Source organism: Paramisgurnus dabryanus, chromosome 17 (genome assembly GCF_030506205.2).
Source record: "Paramisgurnus dabryanus chromosome 17, PD_genome_1.1, whole genome shotgun sequence".
NCBI lineage: Eukaryota > Metazoa > Chordata > Actinopteri > Cypriniformes > Cobitidae > Paramisgurnus > Paramisgurnus dabryanus.
In genome coordinates this window covers 32,541,287-32,559,076 of record NC_133353.1, presented here as the reverse complement: position 1 = coordinate 32,559,076, position 17,790 = coordinate 32,541,287, and the positions used below count along the sequence as shown (strand labels likewise).

General features: G+C 37.8%; 2 protein-coding genes across 5 annotated transcripts in view; one reads left to right on the top strand and one right to left on the bottom strand.

The window, feature by feature from the left end:
- Nucleotides 1–17,790, bottom strand: part of qkia (QKI, KH domain containing, RNA binding a) — a 91,008-nt gene that overhangs the window by 57,812 nt on the left and 15,406 nt on the right. For all 4 annotated transcript variants that reach the window (XM_065288267.2, XM_065288269.2, XM_065288268.2 and 1 more), the window contains exon 2: nt 823–965. In XM_065288267.2, the coding sequence (XP_065144339.1) occupies nt 823–965 (143 nt within the window). The remainder of the gene's footprint in view (nt 1–822; nt 966–17,790) is intronic.
- LOC135747232 (uncharacterized) lies at nt 14,419–15,868 on the top strand. Its single transcript, XM_065265871.2, has 3 exons — nt 14,419–15,008; nt 15,113–15,218; nt 15,320–15,868. The coding sequence occupies exons 1-3, from the start codon at nt 14,461–14,463 to the stop codon at nt 15,755–15,757; spliced, it is 1,092 nt and encodes a 363-aa protein (XP_065121943.2). The 5' UTR covers nt 14,419–14,460; the 3' UTR covers nt 15,758–15,868.

Sequence of the window (17,790 nt, the reverse complement as noted above, 5' to 3'; positions counted from 1 at the left end):
CTACCCCATAAACTTTGCATTTATGACGATCAACTTTAATTTTATATTGATGTGTCCATCATTCGCTCATATAATTAATTATACTAATGATACTTTGTGTTTGTTTCAAGATATTCATGTCAGCGAAATAATTTTGCACCACAAGCCAAACCATAGGGTACAAACCAATGCATAGTAAAATCACTGTAACTCACAGCCTCACATATCAAATAGAGGTGAACTTAATTCTGTAAAGCAGGCTTCATTAAACAACACAATTAACAGCACAAATGCCCTCAGTGAAGATTTCAAATGTACCATTCTGCAAAAAATAAAGATAAGCAGAGCAGTAGCCTTCATCATAATTAACTCCATTCTAATCGCAGGGAACCTAAAGTACAAGCGTGTTTGCGTTTGTGTGGCGGTCCATCGGGACGGATGGTGTGGTCTTTATCAGGGCTGTCTGAGGGAAAATGCATTTCATGCTCTGCTGGCCCCCTTTCTCTCTTCTTCCCTCCCCTCTAACCCACCCAGCAGAAGAATTAGGAAGTAAAATTGTTCCCCATGCGACACATGGTATCTGTGTGCGTGCATTTGTGTCTGTGAATAAGAGACAAATGTCAAATACTGGCATCTAAAAGTCAAGCGACATTGTCGAGTATGCGTGCGTTAGCCGGAATCCTCCTCTCAAACTCCTTAAAAGCAAACGGCAGATCTCTAAGAAAATTCGGCACCATTTCCAGCTACCACCAGTAGGGATTGAATACTGTAAATGTTACTTTTCTGGACTCATTTATGAAGGGGTTATTAGGATTTGAGAAAGTGTTTGCACGCAAGACTCACATCTGGGTATTCTTTGACTGGTACGAAAAGTTTCTCCTGCAGGTGTACGATGGCTCCCACTGCCTCGGGTAACTCCAGCGGGTGTTTGTCCACCAGACCGTTTATCGAGTCGTTATACATGTCTTTCCTCACTCTGGTTATCTCTGTGGGGAAACAAAAAGATCTGTTAAGAGAGCGAGAAACAAACACACAAGAAAAGGAACATTCATTGAGTTAATTTGCCGCATTCCAACACGTATCAACTGCAAGAAAGTAGCTTTAGCACGCTTCACATTCCAACACGTTCTCTGTCAAACTCAATGTTGCCAAAGTCCATGAGCAAAAACAAAAATCTACAAAAATTCACTCCCTCCAAAATCTTTTATAGCTGGCAGTCCCCAATACGATCAAAATGCTGCTGTAAAAACACGATTAAGCTGTTAAGAGTAATTCCTGTTACACAAAATTACCTCCCTTTTAGATTGTTTCTCTATAACACACAGGGGCTGTGCACCAAAACTTAGAGCTACCTAACTAGTTGTGGTATACAAAGCAACATTTTGGAATCAGTAATGTACTAGACTTCAGAACCAGACAAAAAGAGGACTTTGCAAACATTTGCAATAGTTTTCAAGATTACATCTAGCATGCAGGTGCCCTAAAGGCCAAAGTATGCTTACTGTATTTTTCGGTCTTAAAGCCGAAGTCAGGTGTGCCTTGTAAGTCAGCATGAATTAATTTTGACATTTATGGAGGCAAGAGACAACATTACCATCTACAGCCGCGAGAGTCCGCAATATGTTGATTCTGTATTTATGTAATTCAATGGATTCAGTAACGTGGAATTACGAGTATGCGAACTTCACGCTAGTTGGCTTCGGTTAATTTAGCCTATTCAACCTTCCAGGTAAGTTCTGTATGCTATGGTTTATCGTTTAAATAACTGATAATATTACTTTAACGTACAGACATCTATTCAGCCTGCTGTTCTGTCTGCTATTGTTTAGTGTTTTGTGAAATAATTTTCCAAATAAATGCAACGTATTTTATTAATGTTTTTTTGTCTTAATGACGCTTTTTTGAATGATGTGGCTTATACTCCGGTGCGGCTTATAGTCCGGAAATACGGTACATTTTTACGTGTACGCGAGGGTCCGCATACAGTGCACGTGACGCAATTTTCATCATCAGAAGAGTGTGCACGTAATGTACGCACACCCCTCGGACTTTCAAAACCTTACGTACATTTTATGCGTGGGTAGCATGATATGTAGCCCAGGAGATTGCATTTTGTCACAATGTGTTCATGTGTCGAATGTCCTCATGCATGTATGAGTAAAATAAACAATGTTTTGCAAAGCTTTTAGCGTACATTCGCATAGACGTAAAAACAGACTACACTCCGGGCTTAAAGATGACGTGGAGGAAAGCTAGTACACTGACACACTGTTTTTCCACTGGGCCACGGGACGGGTATAGTGGTGGGCTGATGCAACACCCAGATGGGAACAGCAGCAGCTAATAGGCCACGTATGGATGAAACCTTTAGCCCAGCGTATCTTCTCAGATGTACAGAGCGCCAAAGGAGGTGACGCATCTACTGTAAACCTTCCAGCCACATTTACAAAATCCAATTCATCTTCCCTCTTCTGACCCGAGAGCAACCTCACTTCTCCACCCTTCTCTCTTTCCACGCCACAGAAAAAAATCTCTCGCTCTCGGTTTCGTTGGAGTAAGCCTGCTGCATGTCTGCATGTTTAATATTCTTGGACTGCTGTGAGAGAATTAAAAAAAATATCAAAATATCCTTGACTGAACCAGAAGTGGGTCATGAACAAAAATCTCGTTCATGTAAAAAAGCCTGGTAGGCAGACACACACAACGCTTTAACATCCATGTGACCTTTTAATCTGTGCGTACATCATACATTCGCGTAAACAATGAATTTGCGGCATTCATACAGCAGTGCAATATTACTTTACTTGAAATATTTTAGTTGCCTTTTGTCACACATACACTCACACAGCCTTTTAGTGTGCACTTAAAAAAAAGAGCCAAAGAAAAATAGAAACTAAAGTGTTTCTGTCCTCTGGCTGAACGAGAGAGGCACAGCGAAATGCCACATTACCATAATGCGAGAGAGAGCGGAGGCCATTAGCAGGCACAAACTTCGAGATGAGTTCCTAATTTTAAAGCCCATGCTGCTGGTTGCCTAATGGTTAGTATATCCTGTTTGCCAGCACAAAGGTCACGGTTTAAATTCAACTGTGGGGTGAGGCACAAAGTGACACATTCGCTCATGGGTCAGGCTGGTTGCGTGCTCGCTGGTTATTTGTGTGGTGTGGCTGATCTGGGGTCAGTGTGATGGGTATATGCTAATGATGAAGATTCAGGTTTTTTACTGAAAAAAAGGGCTACCTGTACTAGGACTCAAAACGTGGGTTTGTTTTAAGATTTCAGGAGGGAGAAAACAATAAGAAACTTTACAAATGTTTTGCAATTGAAGCGCTAGGATGCAAAACCCACTAAGAACGTCTGACATGTTTTCTTGTAAATTAGCATTAGCATTCTGCAAACAATCCAGTATTTCAGAATGGCCTAAGGGCTGGATTAAGCTGGTGTGAAGCTAAATTATTTGATGAACATAAGAAACTAAAAATGTTTTGCAATTGAAGAGCTAAGATGCAAAACCCGCTAAGAACGTCAGACATGTTTTCTTGTAAATTAGCATTGTGCCAACAATCCGGTATTTCAGAATGACCTAAGGGCGGGATTAAGCTGGTGTGAAGCTTAATTATTTGATGAACGTAAGAAACTAAAAAATTTTTGCAATTGAAGAGCTCAGATGCAAAACCCGCTAAGAACATCTGAAGTGTTTTCTTGTAAATTAGCAGTAGCATTCTTCCAACAATCCGGTATTTCAGAGTGGCCTAAAGGGGGTCGCACACCGGACGTGCAGCTCAGCGCTGCGGCATTAAAAAAACAAAACAAAAAAAACCACACAAACATAGTTTTATACGAGTATGGGCACACTGGCACCGACAGGTGGCGCCTGTCCACGGTGCCCAGCTTTGAATCAGGAAGTTACTCAAATCCCTGTCGCACCACAGAGTGCCACTAAAATAGTTTAACATTAAATAACATCATATTTGTCCCAAATCTTTAACAATTAACATTGGCTGCCAACTTCTATTTAGCCTTTTGAAGTATTCGCTATCTGGCTTAGCTTGTGCTATTTAATGTGTTTACGATACATCCTAGTAGTCCTAGCTGCGCGTCTGGTGTGCAACCCCCTTAAGGGCGGGACAAGGCTGATGTTAGGCTAAAGTATTTGATGAACGTACAATATGTGCAGAGAGCATTCGGCTACTACTTTCAGAGGTCGTCCAATAGTGGATTTACAAATACGATAACGAAGTTGGGATGCAGAGAACCGATTAATCGACCATTCCACAAATGTACTTAAAATCGATTAATCGGTCTACCTTTTAATATTATCTCGTTTTTGATGTGGCATTTAGCGACGTTTGCATCCTAGCAATTATTTAGCATATAATGAAGTGCAATGCATCACGATATTTGCATACATCACAAGAGAGTGACAATACACAATTGTGTTTTGAACAATGTAAACGTGTTAATAGCCAAAAACAATGATGTTAAACCAGAATTATGAATCATTAACTGAACAACAATGATGACGTGTAAAAATTCGAGGTTACTGTGTGGCTTCGTATTAATAGTAATATCAGATTTGAGCAGACATACATTTCAGTACACAAAACTAATGGAGTCTGAAAACAGACATGGGTTTACAATTGTTTTCAAAATCGCATTTCCCACCCCTTCTTAACCGAGTAACACAGGGTGCAAGTGGTAGATAAGAAACAGCAGAGAGATGGAAATGTGCTTGCAGTCGCTGATGTAACTTCACACACAATATTGGTAAGCAAGACGGACAGAGCGCATTTAAGGAAGCAAAACAATCCTCAAAGCCAGAGAGCAGGTAAGCAAGGTTAAACATCTTGAGACCCCCAATCAAAGGCTGTTTGAACAGACTTCACTCTCTCTCCTCTTCATCCCTCTCCAAAACATTCCCCGCTATCAGCATCCGCCAAAATAACCATCCCGGCCTTTATACATTTAATATACAAGTAGCATCAACGCCGCAGTCAAGATGAGCTAAGACCATACATAAAACGGTTTTATATATTAATGCTATCAGTGGCGTCCAGAGGTGCTCGTCCTCAGGGAATGCAGGTTTGGCTCTCATTTTAAAATGGCCAAGAAAAAAGTAGACACATAAAATGCCGTGAAACCTGCTGCTTTCAGCAGTTCGGCAAACATCAGCTTCCAGCCATCTGAAAACTAGTTAGCTGCTAGGAGCTATTAAACAGACATCTATAGTAATAAGCAGGAATGAAAGGGTGCAGAAATCGAAAACAGTGCCCAATCAGATCGCTGCATTCCATCACAGGAGAATAACGCTCGAGACAGTTAAATGCACCAACGTTATTACAGCCAAGAACAACAAAAAAGCCTTACCGCACCCAAACAAGATTACAGACATAAAAAATGGTTACACGGGGCTTTCTGGCTTTTGTTCAGTTCAAGGAGAAAACTTAATTGATACAGAAAAGAAAATGCAGGAACTAAAAGAAATAGTCATTCCACCAATACTGTAGTAGATGCTACACAAAAGAATGGAGAGTGCTCAAAGCTCTTAAAGATTAAAATAAAAGAGATGTGCTTGAGATGAAAGTCTGCTGATGTACAAGTTTTTTCACTTTGAAGCAATGCACTTCACCTAACATCAAGCTGCAGCCCCAAGATTTCTCCTTAATGCATTCGCTGCTTTATTCGGCCTCTTAACAGACAATTCAATTCTACTCTTAAAACCTCCAAAGAGAGAAGAGGGGGCAGTCTTATCAAATGTCCACACCTTCTCCTTTAAAAAAGTAAAATCTTCTGCCTCCGAAACCAAACTTTAGTGTTTTTTGCTGCTGACGACCAGCAAGTAAAACTATCCTTGAAAATGTTTGAATTTTGTGAGCTCAGCATTGCATTTCATGTTTTGCCTAGGAGATTTGCTGGCAGCATTAATACAGCATTTTTGCAGAAAAGAGATGCAACAGCTTGTCAAATCAGGTGATGGGTGTTTGTTTACGCAGATACAACACTCGGGAAAGATTCTGAAATTTCCTTGAAGCTGTCGGAATAAACAAAGAACGCTGAGGAATTTAACAATATACACTCATTATGGCAAAAAAGCATTACGTTAATACACTACACAAAGAAACTCTGGATAGGTAACACATAAAAACTCTATTAGAGAAAACATTTTACTTTAAAAGAAAAATCTAGAAATGCAAGATTATCATTCAAGTAACGGCACTCACTGCTGGTCTCAGGGTAACCGATTTTGGTTTTTAACATATTGCTTCTCTTCTTTACGTGACTAAAACCTAAAACAAAAACAGCTTGGAGAATCACATTTCCGCAGTGACTGCCTTCTGCAAATATTGAAGCTGAAAACAAAATTTCATAAATAAACATTCATTATTTTGGGCAGCGCCTCAGTCCCCTGTCGGGAGAGAAGAAAATTTAAGCGAATTGTGTTTCAGAGAGAGGAAACGGGGGTGAAGAATCTGTCTCTCTTATCCGAACTTACATGTTTGGTGCTGCCACGAACCAAGTAAAAAGTAATAAGTAAACAGAAACCAAATTATAGGGGTGCGTGGGGCAAAAACTAAGGCGGGGTTAGTCGTAACACGGACTGTTTACATTGTTGCACAAGGTGGAGAGTTTTATTTTCCCAGTATTTTTTTCACGCTGCCAAATGACGATCTCCCGCAAATTATTGGAAATGTATAATGTTCTTCCAGAGAGTTATTGATGAACGAGTGTTTTGGTGGCATGTAAGTAAATTTTTTCATCATATGTTTTTTTCGGTTTCTAAGTTAGATGTGTAAGATACCAAATCCAATGCCATGTCATATTAACCAGTGTCTTAGCAACCTTTTTGGTGGGGTTGAAAATATTTTCACCCAGCGGGGTTAATTGTAACGCTGTGTTACAACTAACCCCTCAGCAGTTACGATATGAAAACCACTAACGTTAGCGTAATTCTTGACGTTGTTTTAAATAAGCTACACACAAAAGATTGCTGGCTGCCAACAAAATAATGTGCCGGTCTTATCAAAAATCGTGTCAAATTAATTTTTGTTCATATCTTCAATATTGATTGATTAAGGTCACGTCCAAGACTGAAATTATAATAAAATGAATGGCTAAAAATTAGACTTTGATGCTCATTTTCTCAGAATGTGATTTTTGAAACTGTAGTATGGTTATTACAGACTGGGTCACATATAAAACAAGTGTTTTGTCATAATTGTGCTCACATATTTAGACATTTGTATCCATTTATAATTGAACTATTGTAAGAAAAGGGCTGGATGAATGAATACAGTGTGGATGCCTGTCTATTATAGACAGATATATAAACAATATCCACTTCAAGTATATAGACAAAATAGTATTGAAATATTTGACTGCAAACTTAATTTTTAGCAAGTGTTACAACTAACCCCCTGCCTATGGGGTAAGTTGTAACGTTTGCACTTCTGTCACGTTTGATGTAATTTTCCAAGAATGGTAAGTACTAGAAACAAACTATAAATGATAATTTGTAGCAGAGATGTGTGTGCTGCTTGTGTAAAAATATAATTAATCAAACTCAAATATTTTTTGAATGATTGAGCCAAAACCAAAAAGCGTTAGGTTGTACCCCGCTCTCCCCTAATCTGCTAAAGAAACTCCTGCATCATTCAGCACAAGTTCAAGTTATTAGTCCTGTTGCCGCCACTGTTTTTATCACGGTCTTGTCCAACTTATTTCATAGTACAAGCTCACAATTGTGTTAAAAGGATTTGCTGCAGCAATGTTAATCTGTATTGCATTGGAGAAAGCACTGTTATAGTATTTAGTGCAGCGTTAAGCCAAGTTTAGGCACTGTTAGTCAACCTGAATCCTACAAATCATTCAGTACACATTCCAGTATTTCCTTTCCGCTGCAACATCAAAATTATTGCAAATGTGCATTTTGCAATAGTTTGCAAGAACGGATTGTTTTAATAATTTGTATAGTCTTGAAGTGAATTATCTATAAACTTTGTACAGTCAAAGATTAAATGCAAATAGATTGTAAAACAAATGCTGGTTACACATGCAGGTTTTTACATATATTTTATTACAATTTAAATTGATTTTGCAAACTTTGCATTATCATATATCACTTAACTTGTCTAGCAAGTTATTCGACAATCTTACTTTTTCTTAGTATCGTGCAGGCATGGTGTTTTGTTTAAATACTGAATAAGAACCAGTTCTGGATTTACAACCCAAGCATTGGTCTTGACTCTGAAATGAGCACAAATTTACTGGACATGACATTAACATTGAACTTGGTTACTAACATTGACACAAAAACACTTAAGTTTACTTGAGACACTTGAGTACTCAAGATTCAAAACCACATCCACTTCAAAACTCTCTCTCTCTCTTTTGCTCGCATGCATGCACCCAAACACCCTTAACACACTTTAAGGAAACAGATCATTTAAGTTCAGGCCAGATATTTGAGTGACAACAGAAACAGGACAGAGATCATCAGTCATGAGGAAAATATCCTCTGTATTAAAATAAGCCAGTAAGGAAGGGGAAAGAGACAAGAGGACAGTTTCAGAGAGCATCAACAGGACCAACTGAACCAACAAGTTAGGAGAGATTATTCAGTCATATCTGACATTCTGAGAGATCTCAGCCAACAAAAACAAGTGTTTCTGAGTTATATGATATCAGAAAGACTGCGGATTAAAAGATTACAACTCTAACATCGGTACTGGAATGAACCTGATCCCTAACCAAACACACAGACTGAGCTCTCCTTCATCCCCCTGCGTATTCCCAGATTGTCCTGCTGCAGTCCGGGTTTCCGCAGAGCCATTATGAAGAGCTAAATTTAGCAGTGAGGCTTGTCACACTTGATGATATGGCGCAGGGTTATAGAGTAGAGCGGTCGGGGAGGGGTTTGGGTTATCATTCAGGATGAGAGCACACCACAGTCACTGCAGTGGCACGGGTCTAACCACATCCTTGTTGGAGACTCAACCATACGTTGTTTAAGAATCTAGAACATGCCGTTTTAGAAAGGCCGGTCACAGGTGGTCAGTTCTTTTGGGTTTTTAAGAACAGTGACAACTCTCATGATTTGGTTGGTTTAATATTTAAAAGTCATGACTTATGAAGTAAGACATCATCATGAAAGCACAATTTTTCGCTCTGAATCAGTCTTATGAATCTGAACGGGGTAAATTATCATACGACTCAGTTATTAGATGCTCACATTAGAGCATTTAAAAATCTAATTTACAGCTGTGATATGAATTTTAATATAATAAACTAATACTGAAAAACAAAAAAAAATAATACTAGAAAAAATGTGTTGTTTATTATATAGTTAGCTAGAGATGTAACGATAAACAGTTTAATGGTAAACCGTGATGTGTAAAACGGTTAGTATTACCACGTCATTTTTAATTAACATTTAACCATGCCAGTGTGACTCCAGCATAAACCAATTTAAGCAAGAACGTGAGACAAAACAAATTTCACATTTAGGAAATTTAGTTGTACACTGACACATACACTGCAAAAAAATATTTTAAAGAAAAAAATGTCCTAGTATTTTTGTCTTGTTTTCAGTAAAAATATCTAAAAATTCTTAAATAAAGATGCTTTTTCTTGATGAGCAAAACGATCCAAGAAAATAAGTCTAGTTTTTAGACCAAAACTATCAAATTGAAGTGATTCTGTGCATAAAACAAGCAAAGAAATGTTGAACATTTTTCTTAAACACTAAAATTGAAGAAAAATTCAAGAAAAATTTGCTTACCACAATGGCAGATTTTTTGCTTTTTTTATGCACAAAAATCACTTAAATTTGATAGTTTTGGTCTAAAAACTAAACTTATTTTCTTGGGCCGTTTTGCTCATCAAGAAAAAGCATCTTTATTTAAGAATTTTTACTGAAAACAAGTACTAAGAAAAGTTTTTCTTGAAAATCTTTTTTTTGCAGTGTACTTAATATTTCTTTAGACAGATCCATCTTCTCTTTTCATTTTCCATTAAATTATGTGATCTAGTGAGTTTAAAGCAAATTTTTACTCTTTCTTTTGCCATTGCTGTGAGCGCAAGTGTCGGTCAGCTTATTCCTGGGTCATAAATTACACCAAATTTCTCGCAACATATGCAGACAGATGACTTTCTGATTTACTCCCTTGTATTTTATCTGAACTACATGAACATTTCTCTCACATCCCCAAATTTGCTATGGTTAATGTTATTTATTTGATGTTTTTTTTTTTACATTTCTAAAAATTGTTCGCAAAACCATGATAATACCATTGTGATTATGGTTACTATAATTGTGATATACAGTTTCAAACTTACAAATTAATTTTTTTATAGATTTGGGTCATCTATGATAATTTTTGATAACTATAAATCTCTTTATATTTAAAAAAAAAAATGCTTTTCAAAGCTCCAGACTAACTTTTTTTTCACTAGGAGCACAGTGGCCCCCCAACTGAAAATTTTAGGGGCGCAACCAGAAAATTTAGGGGCACACACCGTAAATCATCATGCTAACCAAATACTCACATTTCTACTAATTTCCACTGTATTACTAATAAATACTTTAATGATAGATGCAGAAAGTACAATGTGCTGTTTCAAATTCAGTGTCACATTTTATTGTGAACTTTTGGAAAAAAAAGGTCAAATTTACATATTGCACATGTGCGACTGGATGTAAAATTCAGTGGCACACTCTCAAATTTTAGGGGAAAAATGGCACCATTTGGGGGCAGTCTGGAGCCCTGCTTTTTTCAATCATAAAAAAAATAATTGTTATACAGTGCCTTTTTACAAAGTTACATTGTTTCATAGCAGCTTAATACAAAAAAACGCAAATATTAAATGTTATACTAAGTGATGATATTCCAAACAGAGATGGCAATGGAGGCATTTGTTTGGATGCAAAGCAGAATTTCACCAAATTTGTCAGAATGTGATGCCAAATGCGGAATACATGAAACAAAATGTAAATGCCAATTAAAAACAAATTGATTATCAACCAACAAGACCTAATTACAACACAGCCACAACCCAATAAGGCAAATGAATGTTCTGTTAACTGGCCTGAAACTATCTCAAAATGGCCTAGAGCCATCCTCATTGTTAAACCCTGCCATGTAACATCGCGCATAAACACATCAGGGACCAAGAAATCTCTCTAACACACAGACACCAAGCAGATGTTTCTTGAATTAAACAGGTTGTAATGGAGAGATGAAAAGAAACCGATTGTAATAACAAATGTACAGATAATTCACTACATTTACCATATGACTTGAAATGAAATCCATCTGTGCGCACATAGAAAGGAGGTTCACCCGGATGTAGGATAGAGGAATAACAGGATGTTAACGTAGGAAGTTGAAGTGATGCAGAAAGGAAAAGCCATCGATGTTTTAACAGACCATCCACTGTGTGCTCAGACTTCCTGCTATGCTCAGGAAGACACCGTGTGACTTAAGAAAACAGGAACCCGGTCCCACAAGTTTAGGATAGAAAAAAATCTGATCAGCCGCAGGTTACACGCTAACAAATCACTCACAATGCAAATGCATAATTTGGGTATCTAATTATTCTTTGGGAATGCTCTCACGGGTAGTCACACATACAGTGCCGTAAACTTGCTAAACAATGACAGGAAGAACTAAAGGCAGAAAGGAAGGAAGCAGTCAGAAAATGTGCTAAGAGCAGATAACCAACCATCCCCTTCCTCCTGGACAAGACACACCCCCACATCCTCCCAATTCATTTAGTGATTTAGTGTGACAAATGATGTCTTTTTACTAGCTAATAAATGTGTGCTGTCAAAAAGCAACTCAAAAATACCACCAAATGCACTAATAAGCAGTTATGTGCAGGACTGCATACGGATATAGTGGTCAAAAGCAAGCGTTGGAAAAAACTGCAGGCCTGCGAGTCTGCATTCCTCATCATCTCATCTTTTTCAGTTCTCCATCATCGAGAGAGATGGAGTGGCAGGGCTGCATTCCTCTGCTTTTAATTAGCAGGAAATGAGGGCAGTCAATGACAAGGACCATTTACACCAGCGCTCGAGAGGGCGAGCGAGAAAGAGAGAGAGGGAATGTGTGATCTCAAGGTGCTAGTTTCACTATGTAACTGATCTCATAAGAGATGCCTGGGGACACAGGAAGGCAGACAACATAAAGTGCCGTCCTTCACGGGAGTAGTAATGACAGCAAAGCACTCTGGGTAACGGCATCACAACAACAGAAACTTCCCAGACAAGCCTGAGCAAGTCCCTGTGCGACGGGAAGGAGACCGTCTACCACTCTTTTGAAGATACTGTCAAGCAATTTTATATAGCGACACAAATTAATGAGTGAGAAAGAGAGGTATTACAGTACTCCTATTTTTTTGCCACTTTATCTCACACAACGGTGACAGCGCTCATTTGGGAAAACTGCAAACCTTTATCAGTAGCGACCAGCATACACACTGTACAGCAAAACGTTAATGCTTTGAAGCAATGGTCATACGCTGAATCTACACATGAAATTTGTAAAGAAAACTGTTGTATGTGATGTGACATACACGGGAATGGGGAAATGCCCAAGGCTGTGAGGTGGAAACACACGGAGCGGTTCAGGAATGTCAGTAGAAAACAACTAAGTGATGGTTTGTGAAGCCTCTCGCCTAGTTATCTTGTGCTGCCCGAAACCTAGAAAGCGATAAGGTAGATAATTATCACAAAATTTGCAGTACAGGTCTGTAAGATTTGTAAAACCTGTTCAAGATTTGCTTTCAAAAGCCAATGAGAGAGCAGTGCTGACATGAGGTTTAGTCATTTAAATCCGTCTGCCTACGGCCATCCGAATAAAAACAAATATTTACAGCATTACTCTCCATGTGTGTGAGATTCGGGGGCTGTGATGTGAGTTGAGTAAAACTCTTCATTATTAGATGCAACATGAACAGAATCGCCTCTATTAATTTTGTAAGTCCCCCTATGGTATAAATTTACCGTTTAAAAAGTTTATATTTATTTAAATGTCTATGTGTTGTTTTTAACAGGCTTTGAGACAAACCATGTGCAAATGTATCATTCAACATCACTGCTGAGCATATTCTTCATAAAATTTGAGTTTTTCAAGAGTTTTACAGGACCTGAGACAAGAACCTTTTATCATTACGCACATGCGCAGTTCATTACACTGGGCACTATGACTGAACGCAGCAAACGTTTGGTTAAACTTTGTGAAAAAAGACTGTAGTATTGCCAAATGCAATACATGTGGTAAGGATATTTCGTGTAAAGTGGAAATACATCTAATATGATGAAACATCTGCTTCAACATGGCATTAATCTGAAGCAATGTACCGTGTTTAAGCTGCAAGTCCTTCTGCAACTAGCAATATTAGCAATAGCCCATCTTCGACCCAGGTACAAAACAAAGATTAAACACTTTAAGATTATATACATTTGAATCGTTCATTCTAGCACTTTCAAAATGTAATGTTTTATTAATAAAAAATAAAAAAACTAGTTAATGGACAAGCTATCGCTTAAAATGACTCTAATTGAATGCTTTTTAAACAGTCACTTGTTACCTAGTGTACTAATGTATTCAGTATTATTATTATTATTATTATTATTTTAAGACAATGCGTTCACCATGAAGGGTTTTATTCCCTCTTACTGTACATTACTGTCTCCAATAGCAAACTGCCTGTTTTATTGTTTTGTGTTATACCTAAATAGTTTTGGTTCGTAATTGCTTCTGATCATTACTTAATATTGTTAACAGTTACACTCAACAAGTTACAGACTAAATGTGGAAAGAATAGAATAAAAATTATTTAAAGTATTTGCTCTTTTTTTTCTCTTACTAAAAAATATTGGAATCGCAACCAAGAATCAATAAGAACCAGAATCGTTAAGCCGAATTGGTATCGGAATCACTAAAATTAAAACAATACCCAACCCTACTCGTGCCATGTGAATGGTCTAACCTGTTAACAACTAAGCTAAACAATGTAAAACAAGACTTAGCAGTCATGTGTGTGAAACTGAAGAAAGTAGCATCTATTTACATATACATCTATGAGCCTGTTTACACTTGGCATTAACATGTGTTTTCGTCGATCGGATCGCAAGTGGACGAGAGAGACACATTGCGTTTACACCTGGTATTTAAATCCGTCTCTTTTGTCCACTTTCGACCACTTATGTCCTCATGGGAGGGTCAGTGGGAGGGTCTATAATGCTTTCGTCATAAGCGCGTGCCGGAACTTAAGAGTCTATGCTCCGTAACATTACGTCAGAGCTTCCATGCTTGTATTGTTGTTCCAAACATGCTGCACGAGGTTTTGTATATGTATATGTACGGGCTCTTTCAGATATTTCAGAGCAATGGACGAAATACGCTCACACAAATGTCACTAGTTAAAAATATGAAACAGAGGAGAAATAGGCGGAGAGCTGCCGCTTTCGTTTCGGCAATGATAGCATCAAGACCCCGTCGAATATTGTGGAATCGTCGGCGAAGTCGGGAATGGTGGAACAATATTGTGCTCGGTACGTATAATGATGATCAATGGCTTGAACATTTTCGTATACGACGACGCACATTTAATGTTCTGTGCGACAAATTGCGGCCACTGCTGAAGAAAAAACAAACCCATTTACGACAGACTATTACTGTAGAACTGCGAGTTGCAGCTGCTCTGTGGTACCTTGCATCCGGAACAGACTACCGAACATTGGCTGAGTTGTTTGGAATGGGCAAAGCGACTGTGCACCGCATTGTTTCGGAAGTGTGTGAAGCAATACGAACACTGCAAAGCTTTTTTATTAATTTGCCAAAGGGAGAGAAGCTCCAGGAAGTTGTTGAAGGCTTTAAAGAGAGATGGGGTTTTCCTCAGTGTGCTGGAGCAATTGATGGATCCCATATATCGGTTACCCCACCTTCTGAGGATTCAAAGGACTATTACAACAGAAAAGGAAGCTACTCAATTATATTACAGGCAGTTGTGGATCACAGATCTCGGTGAGTAACCAGTCACATTCAGTAGTTTTTCTTATCCGTATTTACTTTTGGTTGTTTTATTGTATTGTCTCTTATAAACAAACTAATACCTGTTTAATTTACAGCTTTACCAATATAAATGTGGGGTGGCCAGGCAGTGTTCATGATGCCCGAGTGTTGCGTAATTCCACCTTGTTTCATCTAGCAGAGAATGGACAGCTGTTCCCAACGGTAAGACGTGCAAATTAATAGAAAACATTTGTTACATTTTCTGGCAGCTGTGCGGTGCATGATTTTTACTTTTGTATAATATGTGTTTGTTTCTACTGTAGGAAACACAAGAAATTGAGGGTGTGCACATTCCAGTGATGCTACTTGGTGACCCTGCATACCCACTCATGAGCTGGTTGATGAAGGGATTTCCTGACAATGGTCATCTCTCCAGAGAACAGAGGCTCTTCAACTACCGTTTGAGCCGTGCACGTATGACTGTTGAATGTGCATTTGGACAGCTGAAAGGGAGATGGAGGTGTTTGCTGAAAAAAATTGAAGTCAGCATAACAAGAGTCCCAACCATTATCAGTGCCTGCTGTGTCCTACATAACTTGTGTTCAATGAACGACGACACATTCTTGGATGCTTGGATGCAGGATGTAGAGGAGCCGGTGGAAGTGAATGCACCTGACATTCCAGTGACTCAAGAGAGAGCTGAAGGCCCACAGTGTGTTAGACGGGCACTCTCGTTATATTTTGACAAAAATCCAGTTTAAACGATTGTACTGAAACCTTGTATAGAACTTGTACAGTATCTAAACTTAGGTTTCTGTTTACTTCGTATTGATTTGATTGTGTTATTCTCAATAAATCTCTGATTTTTGTCCAGCTGCATACTGCGTCTGCTTTATCCTTGTTATTATGATGTCCAAACATTTTATCACATTATTTCATCTTGACCTACAGTGTATAGATGAGCACGTGTCTTTTGGTCACTTCACAAAAACAACATCCTTCAGGGCTTTTGTTAAAATGGCATGCAACTAACTACAGTTAATGTGCACATTCTCACTTAATGTTGTTTTATAACATATAAGTAATAATAAAATGTGTTAAGACATATTTTCAGATAATTCCAATGTTTACATGTATTTTCTTCAGATTTTAAACAGTACATGGTCTGACCTCTGGCTTTAGCTACAGTGCATTTATAGATTAATTCAATTGAAATTACATATCAATAAACGTATGATATATAGTTATCTTAAAGTAATTATACCTATATTTTTAAGGCCTTCATAACTTAACTGTAGTATTAGAAAACAATAACTCTTGTATTACATTAAAAGTCTGCGATCCAAATGAGACCATAAAAATGTATTATTTTGTGCAAGGGCATCATGAAATGTATCTGTTTTAGTTTGAGTGTGACTTTTTTTTAAATGAGATTGACTGGCAAGAAGTTATAGGGATAGTTCACCAAAACATACATATTCAATACTCATCCTCATTGTTATAAACCTATGAGAGTTTCTTAAGTCAGTTGAACACACAAGATGACCAATAATGATAAGCGCACAGCTGATTGCAAACATTGACCATTGACTTCTGATAAGATATGAGATATCGTTTATAAGATGTATTTCAATGGGTACAAAAGCTGTGTGCTCACCATCATTTATAAAAACCAAAAAATTTTCTTTGGGTGAGATTCTTAAGCCTCATAATTATATTTTTACTTTGTAGTTGCATTGCGTTACTTTATTAGGGATGGATTTCATAACATGTCTTTAAAGAGTAACCTTTTGTTTTATTTGATGTTTTGCAGAAGCCAACGAAACAATAGTAAAATGAAAACCAGGACTCTGATCTTGAAAATAAACATTTATAGAAACAACAAAAAGCAGCCGTTTCAATACAGTTCTTTTAACACAAGACAAACTTTAAAATTTATATATATATATATATATATACACACACACACACACAAGTTTTGGGCCACTTCTCTGTAAGTGCCCTTTTTATACAACAATAAAGGGAACTTTTTAAAATACAGTTCTGTGTTCAAAGAAGACAAAAAGAGATTTTACAAAATAAAAAAAAATACAAGTTTGAGCCCATTTCTCTTTAAGTGTTCTTTTTATAAAACAATATGGAACTGTTTTAATACAGTACTTTAAACACAGAATACAAGAGAGATATTTAAAAAAAAATATATACAAGTTTTGGCCCATTTCTCTTTACGTCTTCTTGTTATAAAACAATAAAGGGAACAGTTTAAAATACAGTTCTTTGAACACAGAAGACAAAAAAAATATTTTAAAAAATATATACATGTTTTGGCTCATGTCTTTAAGTGTTCTTTGTAAAGGAAACGTTTTCGGACTGTACGTTTCATTGTGCATTTAAAAAAAAGTGTCATTATGGCCGATATTGCTTAAATGTCCTTACGGCATATATTTTAAGTGTCCTTTTTATGCTAGTAGTCGTCCGAGCGAGGAGAGCTAAAGTCAGGTGTGCTGCACCGTACAAATTCTGATGTGTGCGGCAGTTCAGGGGCAAAACCCGATGGATGGTTAAACGATGGTGCTTGGGGCTGGAAAGATGTGGATGTGCAGGGCCCTTGCGGCTGGTACCACGAATATGGTGATGGTCTTATGGGGGATTGTTGCACGGGTGATGCCATGGCTGAAATTGACTGCATCATCATTTTAAAGAGTCTCTCTTCGTGGGCATGCTGCCTCTCCTGCATCTTCAGCAGCACCTCGTCACCATTTCCCTCGTTGATAGAGTTCGCAAACATCTCGAG